This window comes from Lytechinus pictus, chromosome 10, assembly GCF_037042905.1.
Source record: "Lytechinus pictus isolate F3 Inbred chromosome 10, Lp3.0, whole genome shotgun sequence".
Classification (NCBI taxonomy): domain Eukaryota; kingdom Metazoa; phylum Echinodermata; class Echinoidea; order Temnopleuroida; family Toxopneustidae; genus Lytechinus; species Lytechinus pictus.
In genome coordinates, this window is record NC_087254.1 from 6,756,809 (window position 1) to 6,776,151 (window position 19,343).

A 19,343-nucleotide genomic window follows, 5' to 3' on the forward strand; every position below is an offset into this window, starting at 1 on the left:
CATTTGTTTTGTATTCATAACATAAATGTTTTTAGTATGAAAAAGAGACGAATAAGAGGATGATTCTGATGTTGATATTACTTTTGAAGTTTGTACTGGGGCCCGTAGCACAAAACTTAGCAATGATCTTAGAAATTTTTTCTACGATTGATTCCATTGACTATAATGTACAATCAATCGTGAAAATGGAGCGTACGATCAATCGCTGACCTTTGTTTTATGGGACCCAGGATTCTGTTTCAGACTTTCCTTGCTTTTGAGAAGGTGTTGGGATCAAGTCAAAGAAGTGGTTTGATTGTCTCAACTAAAAGATGTTTCAGTCAAATGAAATAATGAGGCTTGAAATCCTTATATATGCTTTACTGTTTTAAAGTAATTTATTCAATTTCATGAGATGAAATTTTGTACATTATTCAAATTCATGATTTTTCATTGCAGTTTACAGATTATATTTTTGTTTGATTATAAAGAATTCAATATTTATAGTATTAAAGAACACATCTCTTACAATTAACATAAACAAAATAAAATATTATTACATAACATTAAACAGAACATTCAATTAAATTGAATTATATATTTATTTGCCGAAGTAAGCTTCCCTCATCAATTGATTGAAATCTAACATAGCATTCAATTATATTGAAATTACAAGAAATTCTTTATCTTAATTTTCATAGATAAGTCTTACTCATCAGTCTATTGATAATTTCACATTTGTATTTACTCCATGACAAATCACGAATATATTTTCTTTCTTTGATGCATTGCTATTATCTACTTAAAGGTAACAATAATATCACATAAGCTCAATATCATGGAACTATCTGTTACTAGTATTAGTTCCATATTTTCTACTCCCATTGGAATGTCTTGGTTATGGTTCAGATACTAGTGTGGCACACCCATTTGTCTTGTCTTGTAATGAAAAATATAGTAACAACTAACAAAGATATTCGTTGGCGAACTGGAAGCCAGTGCAGATCTCTTAAGACAGGGGTGATCCTGGAAAATCTAGGTTTACTACAAATCATCCGTGCACATGTGTTTTGTATTTGCTGAAGATGCCTGGTTCCCGGGGGAGTCACTCTCCACATGGCCTGCTACGCACCCGCGTCCAGAAAAAGCGTCGAAAAGGGTCCCGTTTCAGGCACTCGGGTGGTGTCGACGTCTTTGGCAAAAAAGGGTTGCATTTCAGCACCATTCGCTCGTAAATCGCTGATAAGGGTAGCCTTTTCTTTCTCTCTTCACGCCGTTTAGGGTTGCTAATTTGGTTATGAAAATTATGCGGGGAATTATGCCATTTAGGGGTGCAAATTGGGGCAAATTTGAGGAGACCCGGGAGCAGACATAAGCCATAAACACCATGAAAGGCGATTTTAAGGGATACAAAATAATCCCACACGCCGGCGCAGCCAGAGCAGCACTTATGAGAGCATGGACCTATTACTATTAGATCCGTGATGAGAGTTACCCCACCATACAGTTCTAGCTAGTCTCTGACACCTGGCTCTATACTTACTAGGCAGCATGCGTTACCCACACGCCCACAGGTATAACATCGATTTTGATATTTACGCCACTTAGGGAATCAAATTAGGGGATTTTCCTGTTCACGCCGTTTAGGGTGGCTTTTCTCATGGGTTACGCCATTTAGGATTGCAAATTTACTTAATGTCATTACGCCATTTAGGGTGCATTTCTGAGGTTGTTGGACACGGGTGGGTAGCAGTCCATGTGGAGAGTGACTCCCCGGGGCCTGGTTTGAGACGAGGGGAGCCCATACAGCAATTTAGCTAACTGATAATACGTGCGTGGACAACTGTTTTCATCATCAAAGTATTTTCTTATACATCTGAAGTTATGTATCATATGATATACAAACAAACGATGATTAACACACTTATTCTTCTGAAGTTTATGAAGACCAACTAAGTATAGAGGGTTGCCTGGTATGGTAGGATGGGGGCGGGCGAGCGTGGTCAAGCAGGAGAATCTTACGATCGGATTGTCTATCGGTGTACTGATGTTAGTTGTTGCGCTTTATGAGCTCTTGATTGGAAGACCACTGATCTGACTGTATGGTCTTTGTAAGCGTTCCAATTCATGTGTTTCTGTAGTTTCTCCTGTAGCTGCTCCTCGGTCGGGTAAGGGAATTCCTGTCATGCATAAATAAAGATAAAGACAGAGATTAAAAATAAAAGTGAAGACACTAATGAGGCATTGCCAGAAATTGCGATCCATTTCAAATCTTTGCCGGGACCCAAAGTCAATTATGCAAATTGTAACTGATTGCTGATCTGCTCTTTGCATCAAGGTGTATAGACTTATTTGCAACAGCCAAATTCGATTGTAAAATTGCAACAGAAATTTTCGATTGCTCTACCACTGAGCCACTATGTTTGCAAGAGAGAGCTGAGTACGGACAGAATAAAGAGGGGTGGAAATGGAGGACGAGGGTGGAGAAGAAAATAGAAGAAAAGGGGAGAAGAGATGAGAAGAGAAGAGAAGAGAAGAGAAGAGAAAAGAAGAGAAGAAGAGAAAGGGAGAAAAGAGCAAAGAAGAGAAAAGAAAAGGAGAGAAGAGAAGAGGAAACGAACAGAAGAAAAGAGAAGGGACTGTTTGTAGGTTATTAAATCAGTATACTCACATTTTTCCTGAGCAAACTAAGAGTGTCTTCTGCTGCGTGTTCCAGATAGAAACTCTTTCTTATCATGATACACTCTGCTCCATTACTGATAAGACTCAGGCTTGGTTGGTCGGGAAAGACAATATTATTCACTCCCTGATTGAGATGTAAAACAGTTGTTTGATTATTTTTATTTCCGAAGAGATGAAAAAATGGAATAAAGAACATATATACAATAATGAGTAATAATACATACAGATATATAAAATGGTAGGATAGCCCAACTTGACAATACTCATATAACTGTAGAAGTTACATAAATGTACATAATACTGTATATAAATAAACAAGCAGTAATGTATAACAAATGAACTGACACCCACACAGACAAACCTGGTTAACTTTATGTAAAATTTAGATTGTATCACTTTGTTGTCTTAATTCAGCATTATTATTCTATTCATGATCGAGTAATTCCATGAAATACAGTCTAATAAAAAATGTATATGCACGACCCACATTTTACGGCATCCGTATTTCATTTTACTTTTTTAGCAACTGCTCAAGCCATGATATTATGAGAACATTAAAACTTTTGATATGAAGTAGGCCTATAGAGCAAACAGACAAATCAATTTTGATCAATTTCCACATAAATGGGTTTGGAAAAACAAAAAAATATATATAAAATAGAATCATATTCATGATTTTATTTGGGAGCCATGTCAGCAGATGTTTTATCTTCTACACATGGAAATTTATATCAAACTCACAAAGACACCTCCCTTGAGGAGTAGTTGTATCGTAACAAACATTGGGTCCTTATCGGCATCCGTCGGCTGATCACTCTGTTAACGAAATAAAGAAAAAATATATATATGATGAAGACTGCACTCTGTTTTCAATCATCGACTGTTGCTGTTTTTGGAATCTAATAACTTGATTTCAAAATTCAGAAAGACAAACTGATGCTAACATATACTCTTTTAATTTTTTGTCGACTTGTTTTTATCTATTTTATGAATAGTATACGGTCATGTTGAATATGAAATGAATAAGTAAAATCAGAAATCAGTCACATTGAGGCATGAACGGGACATATAACATCTACTTACTGTTTTCTTAGCTATATCAAGATCAGTATGAAAGGTACGTCGTTGATTGACAAAGTTAACCGGAAGTCCGTCTTCACCAAGTTCTTCCTTCTCCACATCTAACATTAAAAATGATAATGATAACAATAATAATAACAATAATAATAATGATGATTATTATGATAATAATAATAATGATAATGACAATAATTTTGATAATAATAATAATAATAATGATGATAATAATAATGATAATAATGACAATAATGATAATAAAAATAATAATGTTTTACTTCTATTCAGCGCTTTAGTCATCAGAACATATATGCATAACTTATCCAAAGCAAACTGCAGTTTACACATCTCGTTAAAACATTTTTTAAATGTTTTAATACATAAACTTTATTTACAGGAATAAAATATAAATATCAACTCAGAAACTGCAACTTAATATTGTTAGAAATTGATGTCAATCTGTGGTATCGTTTTATATTTCCTTTCTTGAGGCATTTGTGAAGGAAATGGGGAGAAAAACAGGAGAAACCAGTTTTTATTTCAAATATATATAAGCGCCTCATACTTCCCATTCTATTTTCGTTACTTATCCTTTCAATATAATATTGCTAAACATTTATACTCCTCCAAAGATTTTTTTGAATCGGCTCATACCTCCTTAGATAAGCATTCCATTTATCAATAAACGTAATTCTAGACTGTAATAAACACAGATCATAATAATTACATTATTACATTTTATGAAATATTAATGAGTTACCTGAACCACTGTCATTGTCATCTTTTCCATCATCTCTCGCTGACCCTGTCTTTAGATATACACCTTGGCTCTGGGATATAAAATGAGATTAATAATAATAATAATGATATAATTAATAATAACGTTTTATTTACCCAGGGTAGCCACTTCAGTTAGGAAACTGCTCTACCAGTGGGCCCTGCATAACATAATATGTTATTATTACCCTTCTCCAATCGAAATGCTGAGGGCCTTGCAAGAAGGCAGAAGATCCTATTTTTATAAGTCTTTGGTATGACTTGGTCAGGGATCGAACCCACGACCTCCCATTCATGAGGTGGGCGCTCTACCACTGAGCCACCATTATCATCTTTGATATTGATGAACTTGTCATTGGTATAAACTTTAGATCTATTAATCAATGGAATAACATTCCATTGCAATACAGTACTATCGTAAGTTTTGATTTCATCACCATTGCATGAAAAAAATGATTTTAGATGATAGAGCGATCATCAACATTGGTCGAAAACTAGTATTTATTTTTCAATGACCCCATCCTCTTCCCTTCCCTCCAATTTTAAAAAGAAATAATAATGATGATGATAAAGATGATAGTTATAATAATGAAAATGATAATAATAATAGATAAATAAATAAAACAAACAAAAACAACAATTCATATCTGTACAGATGAGCCTTTCAAAAGTTAAAGTAACATTTCTGATTTCAAGTAATATAATTGAATGCTAGTTTGTAAAAAATTCAAATCAAGACATATCTATTATTGATCACCAACCTTTCTTGTGATCGGTGGTATGACAGAGCTAGTCTCACTACCATGCCCCTTGATTGAAATACTGCTGACTGTAGTAGAACTTCTACGACTGGTCTCAGAGCTAGGTATGTCTCGTCTGTTGTTGTTGTTGACTTTTACTTTCTTTCGGCTCGGTGATTTGTTCTTGTCATCCATGATACTTGCAACTAAGACAAAAATTATTACAAAAGTTTACAAAAGATTGCAAAATGCATTAATAATGATGAAAGACTGTACTAAGATTTCTCTTCGTAGTGGTCATTGTAGTAGTAGTATAGTAGTAGTCATTATAATAGTTGTATAATAGTATTAGTCATTGCAATAGTTGTATGGTAGTAGTAGAAGTAGTAGTAATAGTAGTCATAGTAGCAGTAGTAGTAGTAGTAGAAGAAAAAGTAGTAGTAATAGTAGTAGTAGTAGTTGTAGTAGTAATAGTAGTAGTAGCAGTAGTAGTAGTAGTAGTAGTAGTAGTAGTAGTAGTAGAAGAAAAAGTAGTAGTCATAGTAGTAGTAGTAGTAGTAGTACTAATAGTAGTAGCAGTAGTAGTAGTAGTAGTAGTAGTAGTAGTAGTAGTAGTAGTAGTAGTAGTAGTAGTAATAGTAGCAGTAGTAGTAGTAGTAGTAGTAGTAGTAGTAGTAGTAGTAGTAGTAGTAGTAGTAATTGTAGTAGTAGTTTTAGTAATAGTAGTAGTAGTAGTAGTAATAGTACAAGAAGTAGAAGTAGTAGTATTGGGCCTACTCCCACTACTACTACTAGTAGTAATGGTTTTAGTTGTATACATAGTAGTACAACAAAAGATGATGATGAATACAATAATCAACTCATTTCAAAATCAAGTAGAAGAATAGAACTAAACATATAGCAATAATCAAACCTATTACTTGAAGTAAAATCATATTTACCCAGTGTGGTATCTTTGTTCCATGTCATACAAACATCCTTCCTCTTGTAAGATGAGTGGACATTCTCTGGGACACTTTTCAGCTTCTTCAAGACTGAACAACTTCCCTGACAAAAAAAAAAAAAAAATATTATCTTCATAAGATATGAAATCACTTCGACATTCGTTAATATCAATCGTTGATATAAAATCATGTAAAATTAAGGTTAATTTACTGCATGAATATTTTGTAGTTTACTTTCTGTATGTGTATGAATACATGTTTTGTATATTTCATACCAATTTTATTCCTTCTACCTCAGCTAACCGCACATCTAATAATTGTCCCTTTTTTAAGATTATCGTCTTACTGCAAATTGTCCTATGCAAGTTAAGAGATAGTCTCTTGCAAATCATGTTGTATTTCAAAGACCATTTTATTATTTATGTTGCAAACATATATTCTGGATTTAAAAAATATAATATGAGGCAATTTTCAATCAATTCAAGAAATATACATGTACATGCACATTAAATTTTAACATGTCAGGTATTTAAAAATCCATACGCCTCGGACCTACTTTTTGTAATGCCATAGTGTAGTAATATAAGACCAATAATGAAACAGACTTTTTTGGATCAAGAAGGGAAGGGGTGGGGAGAGACGGAGGGGTATATAATATAGTCGCAACGAAGTTGTGAGTGAACTTGTGATTACAAACCATGTCGATGTCACATTGAAACATAATATGTGATATGTCTATAGATGATAAAGTGCCAATAATGCTTAAATTTTACTTACAGATTTAATGATATAAATCCAGTCCGATTGGTTGCTGTCTTGAACTAAGACGTCGCCAGTGCTATGGATAAACACATCAGAACGACATCTTTTATTGATTACCTATCAAAATAAATGCACTATAGAACATTTTAACAGGGTGGTGATGTTTGTATATGGATGGTTTTTTTTTTTGGGGGGGGGGGGTGGGGAATGCGGTGTGATGATAATAACAGCGGTAAAAGTGTTTTCTTTATAGAATAGAATCATGTGTCGGTTACAGTGATTGGGCACAGGCGACCCTTTTATGATGTTCCTTTCACTTTATTATTATTGTTATTTTTTATTTATTCATTGATTTATTTATTTTATTTCTCTTTTTTCTTGGGGGGAGGTGAGGTATTTTCTTTCTGTCATAAAGGGGACAGCAGAATCACTCCCTGCCCCATAATATTATGCCAGTGATGATCATAATATATTGAAGTCGAAATGATGACGGTATAACGATCATGATGATGAAAAGTTGCCCCCCCCCCTTTGAACACAAAACGCTTCTATCATTCCATTGTTTCTAAAATACTACATCTCTCTCTGAAAATTGTTTTAATTTATATGCAAAATATTGACTTAGTATTAACTTCAAATAGGCGAGCAGTTAATATTCAGGTGAACCTGTATGCATTTTTTTCTTAAAATTTGGTTTAACCTTTAAAAGGGTTACATAACGATAAAAAAAATCATACTCGAGTCCAATCTGAACTTTTAGTTGTGTTTGATTTTGCGAAAAAGAAAAGGAAAATGGGTTAAATATCATACAATCTTTTGAACATTATGTCAAAATCTCAAAGTTTGATTTTTGTATTAAAAATGTCAAATTTTTTGCCTGCTCAAATCTTCATTAATAGAAATTTTGCCCCATACAGCATGTCAGCCTCCCCTCATAATATTTTTTGGCTCAAAGCGCCACTGGTACATCATGAATGCATACACTCTTAAATAGTTGGGCAAAAAAAAATGCCAAACTTTTAACCAACCCTGGGCAACATACTGTCCACACAACTATCGCTTATAATATCGGCCCAAATTGGGTTATAAAAACTAATAATTGGGTAATAAATTTGCTCAATGGGATAATAATTGTCCAGAATATATATATATATATATATATTTACCAACATACATTACCCAACACAGTGGAAAGTATGTTGCCCAACATTTTAGGTGTGTACGTACGCAAAGAAATGGAAGAGACAATCTTTCGGATGTGTTGGTATGATGTGAATGGGCCAGTGAGTGAGGAAACGAAGAGATGTCAGGAATGCGTGTTGATCGGGGTCGTTCACACTCTTAATACCTCCTGAGACCATGAAAATATCCTGAAAATCCTGAAAATAATAACAAAACAAACAAAAAGGAGTTAAGCAATGTTTATCTGATAATTACCGGTATGCTAAATTTTGTATGATGAAGCATTAATTATTGCGTCTACGTTTTAAGAAAAGAATGACACATTAAACATGATATCTTTAAAAGTCCTATAGGGGGCACATGCCCGTTTGTACCCCGCCCCCTCAATCCGTGCCTGATAAATATAATATCATATGATTTGCATACAACAGCAGAAAATAAATTTCCATTAGACAATGAAAGGAATGTTTGAAGCTTAATCTGGTAAAGAAAATATAAAACCATCGGGATGCAACCAGCCGTCATTCGAATATTCATATATTCAAACATTTAAATATGATAAGACTTAAATATAAACTCAAGATAGTAATGTTTAAAGAGCTATATGATATATACCTCGACAGATATAACAAGAAGCTCGCATCGTGACTTGGTGATAACAGTAGAAGCACGAACGGTCTCGTTCAAGATGGCAAGCTCCTGTAAACAAACACATTAGAAATATAATCTTTTTCTGAAAATTAAAGACATAGATACAAGTGCAGGGGAAAGGGAAAGGAAAACCACATTACAATTTAAGAAATTAAGGTGTAGTCTAACCAAGAAACAGGCGATTAAAAAACGATAATAATGTAGGCCCTATTGTATATCTGGGCCCCATCTTACAAACAGTTGTGATTGATCCAATCAATCACAACTATGGAAAGCGAACAATGTCATCATCTAAAAAGCATGTTAATTCCACGTGTTTTCTAGATATGTTGTATATTCATACTTTCATCGTTTTTTTTTTTTGAAAATTAAGTGGAATTCTGGTCTTTGCTTTCAAAGGATATTGTGCAAATTTCCTGTACAAAGAATTATGACTTCAATGGATTTCCATATCATTGCGATTGATTGGATCAATCTTAACTCTCTGTAAGACGGGGCCATGGATATCATGGTTAGAAATTAGATCCCTTTTCTATACCCTTTATTACTTAGGGCCTACAAGTTACGAGTATTTTATCGAGGCCTACAGTTATACAGGCTTGCTTTTATAATAGGTCAAATCATATTCTCTCTGGCGCAAATTACGCTTTAACTATTTGTTTTACTTGAGTGACTGTCTTACCATGTCATTCTATACTTCTCATATGTTTGTAATTTCATATTATGCAATATGCATTATTGTTGCCGTTGCGCATGTGTTAAAAACAATTATAACTTGTTGTGTTTTAATCTTTGTAACTCACTCCAAAACTTTGTCCCCTCCTCAAGAAAGCAACGGTCTGAGTGGATGGCTTTCCTTTTGGCCCATGCATCATGAATATTGTCACAATTACTGCAAATAATAAACAAAACAAAAAATCATTTTTAAAGAAAATTAATAATAACATCGTGCCCTTCATATTTACGTAACATTATGATTTTGTTTTGATTACACCGGGATGAGCCTTTCATTTATCCATATTAAATCGAATAATTTCATTTATTCTACGTTTGTTTACTTTTATTTTTTATTCTATCTTTTAAAGTGTACTCATCACTTTTAGATGATTGGTCAATGGGCAATCAATTATTCTCGATTTACTTATTTATCTATCGAAACATAATGCGTTTTTTTAAGACAGCTGTATATAAGGCTGTATTTATTTAAAAAAATGCTAGCTGATCACTGTTTTTTTTATAATCATGTTGAAACATTATTTCAAGAGGAATATAAAACATTGGTCAGCTAGCAGCTTTTAAATCATAATGGGCCTCCGTAAAAACGAAGAACACATCTGACAAAAAGACTAATTGTATAAGGATAAAAGTAACATCTTTCTCGAAAATCTTCTAAGAGAAAGAAAAGGGAAATATTAATAGTCTGCCTTAAATACGGCTCGAATATTACAGCATTGATAATAATCATCAGGATCGAGCCGCGAATATCGGAGTCCCACCGCCCACGCCCTCACCCTTTCAGTAAACGTGTAGAAAAATGTGGAAAGTGCCATTAAAATGTGAGTTTATGTATGTTCAACCCCCTTGATCCCCCACTTTTAAAAATCGTTCTGCTGACCCAATTAAATATATATTTCACTCACATGTTCCTGATAAGATAAAGTAGAATGCATGGGGAGGGTGGCCCTGCCGGAGAACAGCTCGATTAGCACCATATCTAAAGATTTAAAACAAAGACAACCAGTTAATGAGTTTATTCCATTCTTGATGGAATGATAATTTATATTGTAAAACAGCAGAATTCATAAAGGCATATAGGGATCTTCACTCTGAATCAGTGTGATCTGTCTCTTTTTCTTTGCCCTGATTTATCGACTTTAAAATCGTTCAGATAAAATGGCAAAGTTCATGATTATTATGAATATTGATGATCATTAAGATTGATAAAATAAGACGGAAGTGAAAGGACACATGATAAGAACAACGTTAAGGACAGGAGAAGAAGGAGGAGGTAGAGGAGAAGAAGCAGAAGGGGGGAGAGGAGAAGGAGATGAAATAAGGAGAACAAGAACAATAAGAAGGCGAAGAGGAAGAGGGAGTATAGGAGGAGGGAAGGAGAAGAAGAAGTACAAAAGCGAGAAGAAAGAAAAAAAAAACGAAAGAAAGAAAGAAAGAAAGAAAAGAAAGAAAAACGAAAGAAGGAAAGAAAGAAAGAAAGAGAGGGAGAGAGAGAGAAAGAAAGAAAGAACGAAAGAAAGAACGAAAGAAAGAAAGAAAGAAAGAAAGAAAGAAAGAAAGAAAGAAAAAAGGAAAGAAAATGGAAAGGTTTTTTAAAGAGAAAAGCGTTAAAAAAAAAGGTACACTAACGTTTCGAGCCATCCTGCTTTACACAGTCTTCCTTGCATTCTGATTGGATACTCAGCGAATGCCTTGATGTTACGTAACGCAATCTGCACCTGCAATTCAATTATTGATATGTTTGTATACATAATATTTTTTCTTATCAAAAACAAATTCGGGTTGTTTTCGAATAACAATAAAAAGTCTAAGGAAATTTGAAGCAGTGTGAGCAAATTATAATCCCAAGTGAAAAACAATGTCTCGTCATTCATGTTCATAGAAATAGAACGGGTGTTATCAAATCAAACATATATCATAATTTCATAATCCATTTTTAAATATTATATGAATATAATGTACCTAGAAATTAATAATTAACAAAAATGATGTATCAAATTATAGGGAGAAACCACCTAAAATCTAAAAAAAAATCTAAATTAAAAAACCCCAGAAAAATGCTGGCATCCGAAAGGGGGCACAGTAAAAAAATGTAATAAATAAAAAATAGATGCTCATAAAATCATTATTTCAACTGATGGCTTCACCAATCGATTTATTGAACAAAATACATGAATAAGATGTGAAAAATGAAGGTGGTCATAACATTGTCTCATTTACACGGGGTTGGGAATATCTGATATCGAATTAAAGTTCCCGTTATTGCAGTTGATTCCATTGGTAAATACTCCCGCCCCGGAAAGAAATAGGCATTTACAAAAGTGCTTTCGAAATTTATTTTTATATGTAAGCCTCTGTGTACATTGGTGTCAAGCCCCCCCCCCCCCCTTCGCCCATTCCAAACGAGCGAAGTAATTTTTCTGAGTATACGAATATAACAGGTATTGAACTTAATTATACTTGCTTTATAGCGCTTACTTTATCAGAAGTCTCTAAGCGCCAATTTACCTCACCTGGGTTGAGTGCAGCACATTGTATATCAATTTCTTGCTGAAGGAAACTACGCCATGGCTGGGATTTGAACCCACGACCCTCTGTTTCAAAGTCCGGAGACTTATCCACTGGTCCACAACGCTTCACATTTGACATTGAGCCTATACTATTCAGCAAATTAAAATCGCGACAACAGTAAGGATGGGATTGTTTATCAATACATATTGTTATATTTTGCAATGTAGGCATACCATGCATGATTTGTATGATTTGAACTGAATGAATTTAATAAAATTTACAAAAAAAAAAAAACTAAAGAAGCATAATCAGATGATATATTTCGAGTGAATTTGAGGACATATTATACTACTTACATACTTCAGATCTTTTTCTGTTCTGTTATGCGGGTGAGCCGTCAATATTCGTTTTGTTTCTTCAGATAAACGTTGCTGGACAAGAAAGAAAGCCAACAAATCTATCATTATAACAATTATGCTTGTCCTAACTGCCAATTACAAATATACTTTTTCTAACTTTCGATCATATTATTTATTGCAGAAGAGACAAAGTTGCATTCTTTCCACTTTTCCTCAGCTTCTAACCATTGATAATTGATTAATGGATTTGGATTTAGGAATTCTTGAACTCTTAATCTCTCAAAAATATCGAGTGAATAATTTACCCTTCGGAGAGAGTCTTTCATTTGTTCTTGAGTGAATTTAACTTTTTTTAAATGTGAAATTTGTGTGAACGATTAATTTGATCTTTAAATTGTGTTCAATCTAAATCCACACCGAATTGATTGATCCTTGACGTCATTATCAAGGGGGTGAATGAAAAATCACTCATTTTCTTTTAGAGAGGGAGAGAGAGAGAGGAAGAGAGATAGTGAAATATCAACTTACGGATTTATCAGCCTTGAAATAATCAGGATCAAAGAACAGTCGATCGCCATCATGTGATCTAGTTCCTACTTGGATGAATGATTGAAACTCTGACCGTTCTTCCTCAATGCTATATCATTTGAAATAAATACATTATGATTCAAATTCAATCTTTTTAAGTTCGGATTTGATTACTAACAGCATAACGCGTAAAAAATATATCCGCCATAAAAATATCGCAAATCAACTTAAATATCCTAATCCAACTTTTTTTTTCATTTATCCTCCAATGAAGATAGATGTCTCTGCTTGAAAAAAATATGTTTAAAAAAAAGTTTATTGGATACACAAGTATACTGAAAACCCCTCGGTAGTTCATACTACCATCACTAAGAATGTCATTTCCACTACTGTCATTGGAAACAAATAAAACATTAAAAGCAATCTAATGATTGTGGTAATAATCATTGGCGGCGGAAGCCATAAACATTTAGGGGGCTCCACCTGAAATTTTGGGATGGACTCGGGTAATAAATTGGACAAGCAAAAAAAAAAAAAAAAAAAGGTTATCAATGAACAATTTTAGGGGGGACCACAAACATTTTAGGGGGGGTCCACCTGAATTTAGGGGGGGGGACTCAGGAAACAAAATTGACAAGCAAAAAAAAAAAGGTTTTCAAAAGAAATTTTAGGGGGGTTCTGTCCCCCACCTAAAATTTAGGGGGGCAGGATCCCCCGTCCCCCCCACCCCCCCCCCCCCCCCCCCCCGCTTCCGCCTATGGTAATAATATGCTTTGACATGAACGATATGATTTTGTCTGCACACCAGTTGCTTGCATGTTTTCTACCACATTAATTTTTACAGAGTTAATAGTCACGAAAACACCCTCAATCGTCGGCAGGCCTATCATATGACATTGATTAATGAATCTGATTGGTTGAAAGTTTATCAGTGTCAGTTGATTGTAACGTTTTAGGTACAGATTAAGAGTGCACAGCAAGCAAGATTTTGCTTTTCTCCGCGCAAAATATACTAAAATTTACAAAATTGCGGGCTAATGTTATTATGAGAGGAACGAACTTCCACCGCCAAAATAGATGAACTTTCCACAAAGAATATGCAATAAACCAATCATCAGTGCAAGTAAACATCAAAAAAGGGGGTCAGATGTTCACGCGCACTAAAAACTGAGACTTACATACCATCTCTCTCTCACTCTCTCTGTTCTCATCCCTCCGCTTGGTTCGGAGATCGTCGGGTCCAACCCGCATGTGACGTACATTATCTTGAAGACTGAATGATAGTGACTCATCAGGCCAGGAGAGCACTGGAGCGGCTATTATGGATATATATCAAGGTCGCTTTTAATAGCTTGGCATTGATATCCAGGGGGAGCTTTGAGTCATAGGCAATAAGAACAGCTTGGGTGAAATTGTAATTGTAGTTAACAGCTGCTTTGTCAGGAAAATGCTCCAGATACCCTCGATGATCTGGTAATAACTCCTTGATTTTTAGTATGAAATCGCTAACATATTATTTATGCACTTTATAGAAATAGAGATTAATCCACTTACTTTAAGTAACTTCGTCGGCAAATTTTGACGCAATTAAGCACAAGCCGGGCAATTCTTCTGAAGCGTTCTCGAGCAAGTTTCTGTAAATGGTTAAAGAAAAAATAGAGCGGAATTGTGTTTGTTACCTGAGTATGTGGTTACATGATGAAAATACTTTATTAGATTGGATGGCATTCTGCTAAAATTGATTGAGAAATCTTGGTTTCCCTGTACAAATTGCCCAAACAGCAGACCAAACGTCACTATCATGATACAAACAAATAAGACTGGTTGGAGTAATTTTTATTTGAAATTTTCGAATTTTCGTTTAAATCATCTTCAAGGACTGGACTATACCAAAACAAAAATGAATATACTGTATATAATAATGATAAGAGTCAGATTTATTCGAGCAACTAAATAACGAAATAAGAAATATTATGGTTTATATAAAAGGGACGGGTCCTGTCAGGATTTAATGAAAATAATTAGGGCCGGTGGGGACAGAAAATAGTTCCATCGTAATTTGTTTTACAAGCAGGCCATATAAGCCTTCTTTCGTCTTTAATTGTCCACTCCCCCTTCTTGAATCAAGAAAAATATCTTAAAATCACTCACCACTGACATCCGATCCGGGACTGCGATGTTAAGATCCTCAGGTAACGGTGACCGTCGTCTGCTCAACGTACTCCTCTTCATCCCTTCAAACGACCCTCGTTGACCAGGGAGGATATCCTCAGGTGGCAGAAGTGATCCTCGTCTATCATAATCCTCATCAATCACAATCGAATCAACAAAGAGGGAACCCCTTCTAAGGTTCTTCCTAGCTTGGTAGGACACCGAGCCGTTAGCGTCTCGAAAAGTGCTGGCGATGCTGGCTCGTCTGCTTTCAAACATCTGCACACCCGGCGACGTTTGACCACCGATGGTGGTGACGCTCTTCGTGCGCTGGCGCGAGGCGGTTGTGGCACGCCTACTACGCTGCGGTAGAACTGACGTCGTTGCCAAACTAGCCGATCTACCTCGCGTGCGATTTCTATTTTGTTCCGATGCCATTTGTTGAGATGGAAGTCTATTTATCAGGTTCGTCACTGATCTGCCTCGACGTTCATTGGAGATCATAGTAGGTCGACGCCGAATGACATAATCGGCAACCATTTGTGACTGCGCTTCTTCCGTTTTTGCCTTCATGGTGAAGTTTGTGGCACTCGTCACCGAACCTCGGCGCACTGAACGACTCGCGGTGACAGACGGAGCTCCGACGATCTCGTCAATCCTGTTCTTCAGTTCTCTCAACGACTCCAACGTCGACAGCGACGAATCGGAGTCTGAATTTGACCCTGAATTCGAGTTCTCCTCGTCATCGCTCCCGTCGTCACCGGCCATCTCATCGGGTTTCTTCTTAGGAGGCGCGCTCTCTCGTCGTAGTTGAATCGCAGTCTTGGGACGTTGTCGTCTAGGTATCAATGGCGGTCGTTCTAAGGTCACTGTGGACCGGGGTCTAATAGATGGTCTCCGTTCCTCCTCTTTAATTGATTGTCTTCTCACAATTGGTACCTTAATATGAGGTTCATGTGTCTCTGGATGATAAGGAAGAGGAGACGAGTCTGCGTAGAACGATGTGATAGACATGCGATGAGGAGCCGACGCAGCTCTCCTACCAACAACCGACATCGGAACCCTGTCTTCATGGAGACCATCGTCTGCATCGAAGTCTCCTTCTCGTGTTACTGATCGGACAAGATTTTCAAGTTTTGATGATCGACGTCGAATCAGTGCTGTGACAGGACGATGACGCCTGCCCATGGGTCCAGGATCGAACCCGTCGTCGCTCCCTTCAATGTGAGAGTCCTCAATGACAATGTTTGTCTTGGTCGGTCTAGCTGAATGGCGCATCATCTTTATCTCTTCATTTCATTGCACTTCCAGTCATAATCTACCTTTTAAGACCTCATCCTCCTCCTTTTTCGACCTATCCCTTCATTTCCTGACTGCATGCTGAAGATTATTCCATATTTAGGTCTAGAACATCAAATGTTTTGACGAATCCAGGATCATTCCCATGAAATAATAAAAAGCATTTCCATTTTTCAGTGGTATGGTGTTTGCCTACGTGTCGACCATCATAGCTTGTTGTGTCTAAAAATGAAAATATATTGGCATAAAATAAAGATTAGTGACTCTATCACTCATTTAATATTTCAAATACAAAAGACATTCAACTCGATATATTTTATGAGTCAATGCCCATTACCCTGACATACTATTAGCAAAGTCATTCATGAGTGGAAATCGTTGTACCGGAAAATTGACTCTACGATTTCAATCATTTACATTATGCTTTGTATAAAATTATTAAGAGCTCTTTACCATCAGTCTGTTTCACATGACAAGTACAATATACTGTACTTAAGTTCACCTTCTTCTTTTATTATAATATTACACAGTAAAATGCTGTTAAAACGTTTCATGCAACGCTGTTTATCATACAACTTTTAAAATTTTACAGTAAGTTGTTTAACAGTTTAAAAAAGTGTTTAAAATCTTAAACAACAAAGTTTATTTGCTAGTATTTAATCTTCAATAAATCAATCATTGTTGTTTAAACTGTTAAATACCTATCTTAACCGATTCTGAACGTTTTTTTATAAGCAACCTGTGAAATGACAGCAAAGATCCTCGCCGAATGACCTGCATGGCAATGAGGATAACATTCCTTACCAAAATCGATTGTTTATTTTTTTCAATTTTGACAGTTTTCATTAATTTTATTATTACTATTTTGGTCAATAACGTCATTTTCACAATCACATATCTACCACTATACTACTACTATTTCTATTTCTACGACTACTGCTGCTGCTGCTTCTACTATTTTATGTCTACTACCACTACTACTACTACTACTACTACTACTACTACTACTACTACTACTACTACTACTATTACTACTACTACTACTAATAATAACAGTAATAATAATGATAATAATAATATTAATAATAATAAAAATGATAAGGATAATAATTATAATTATACGATGGCGGTGACTAAAGCTGCAACTTTAATGACATCAATTTAATATGTTGTCATTGCTGATAAAGTTACTGATACACGTAGAACATTTATCTTCCCAATTCAATTCCCTTCATAAGATTAAAGCACAAAATGAAAATTCATTCTACCCACAAAAAAGGATAAAAGATTAAATATTCAATGTACTCACCAGAAGATTTCTTAAGACTCAATACTTAGTTTGGAATAAATGAAATCCAATTTATTAAATTATACGAGAACAGGTGCATAGCGATACATCGGCTTGATGATATTACACCCCTTTACAAACGAGCACTCCTAGTAACAAGAAATACAAAGAACTACCAGTCCATGCCCACTTCTCTTCTATTCTTCGCCTCCAGAAGCACAAAATCTAGAAAGTATATTTGTCCATCTGATCCGTCAGCAAAGGAGTTTCAATAAAACACTTAAGAGTTTGGAGAAAAGGCGAGTGAAAGCGTTGAGAAGGGATTTGTTTGTCTTTACTTTACTTCTCAAATCGGGGCTAACCGCTAAACGAGGGAACGGTTGAAAAGGAAGACATACATGTACTCCTGTCAATAAAAGAAAGAAGCCTATCGTTTGCTTGAATGACAAATATATGATAGCTAGCTCGGGAGGAGATCTGTTTCTGTCGTTTATAAGTAGACTTTAAGCTCATGTGTTATTGAAGAAAAGACGATACTTATTTTATTTCAAATCCTCAATGCGACTTGTCTACATTTAGGAAATATCTATACATTTCACGATTTGCCCCCATTCTCCCACCCCCCTCTCTCTCTGTCTGGCTCAAATATTATTCCGATCAATCCTCTTATCACTCCTAATGTAACTCCTTATAACATGTATAATGTTTATTCTAATAGTCGTCTCTTATTTTTCCTATTTCTTCAACTTCAGACGATCATGAGAATAAACATCTATCACTGGCGGATCCGGGGGGGGGGGGGGGTAGGCACATCCGGCCCGTGCGCCCCCCCCCCTTGAGAGGCATGATCAAAATTTTTAATGTAAATATGCCGTTCTGAAACAAGTGTGCGCCCCCTTTTTGGAAAATCATGGATCCGCCCCTGACATCTATCACCCTTTCCTGATCATGTGGTGATGCGCTTTCTTTTCAGTTCATCGTCTGATTACTTCATCCCTCGGAGAGGACCTTAAGCCTTCGGGCCTTTGATTACTTACAAGTATTCTTGATAGTAATAACTTTCTATATTATTCCCTTCCATTCATTGTCTTCGTTTTCTTCTTGTGATATTACCATCAATCTACCATCTTTTATTAATTTCATGTACTAGTTTATTATCAACCAAGATCCCCTTCTCTCTTTGTTTTACTGTGTACTAGCATATCACCTTATTTCTGGTTTTAGTTCTTTAGATAATGTAATAAACTGAAAATGTAAACTTCAAAGCAGTGGCGAATCTAGGGGGGGGGGGCACAGCCGGCCCGTGGCCCCCGCCCCCTTTGAGAAGCAAAATTATATATTTTTTTTTAAGTGATTTTTTTTTTTTTTTGGCTTGTTAAATTATTTCTAGGACGAAATCTCCATAATTTTTGGTTAAAAACCTTTTTTTTCCGGAAAAATGTGCCCCCTTCCCCTTTGGAGAATCCTGGATCCGCCCCTGCTTCAAAGTAACAGAAAATGAAGATAAGATCATTCATTCATTCAAGCCATATTTATTTTATCAACAAATAATGCAAAATATATTATATAAAAAGGACCTATTGTGACTTGATTAATAATATAAAGCTAAGGTCATCATAGATCTCAAGAGATGTTTGCTTAATTTTATGATCAAAGTTCACGTAATTGTACAAGCTCT

The 19,343-nt window shown here is 35.4% G+C and overlaps 1 protein-coding gene across 2 annotated transcripts; it reads right to left on the reverse strand.

Moving 5' to 3' along the window:
• Positions 1-354: 354 nt before the first annotated feature.
• LOC129269790 (uncharacterized) lies at positions 355-17,885 on the reverse strand. Of its 2 annotated transcripts, XR_010294760.1 has the most exons (19): positions 17,687-17,814; positions 15,079-16,599; positions 14,482-14,561; positions 12,928-13,036; positions 12,397-12,471; positions 11,159-11,247; positions 10,435-10,508; positions 9,598-9,686; positions 8,759-8,842; positions 8,189-8,340; positions 6,977-7,037; positions 6,197-6,302; positions 5,277-5,461; positions 4,499-4,568; positions 3,745-3,842; positions 3,403-3,477; positions 2,651-2,785; positions 1,760-2,159; positions 355-1,100 (listed from the first exon to the last, which is right to left on the reverse strand). XR_010294760.1 is itself a non-coding variant. In XM_054907277.2 (18 exons), the coding sequence occupies exons 2-18, from the start codon at positions 16,357-16,359 to the stop codon at positions 2,013-2,015; spliced, it is 2,910 nt and encodes a 969-aa protein (XP_054763252.2). In that variant the 5' UTR covers positions 16,360-16,599; positions 17,687-17,885; the 3' UTR covers positions 355-2,012. The 2 variants fall into 2 exon arrangements, 1 of the variants encoding a protein (XP_054763252.2); XM_054907277.2 differs by having other exon boundaries at positions 355-2,159; positions 17,687-17,885.
• Between the last annotated feature and the right edge of the window lie 1,458 nt (positions 17,886-19,343).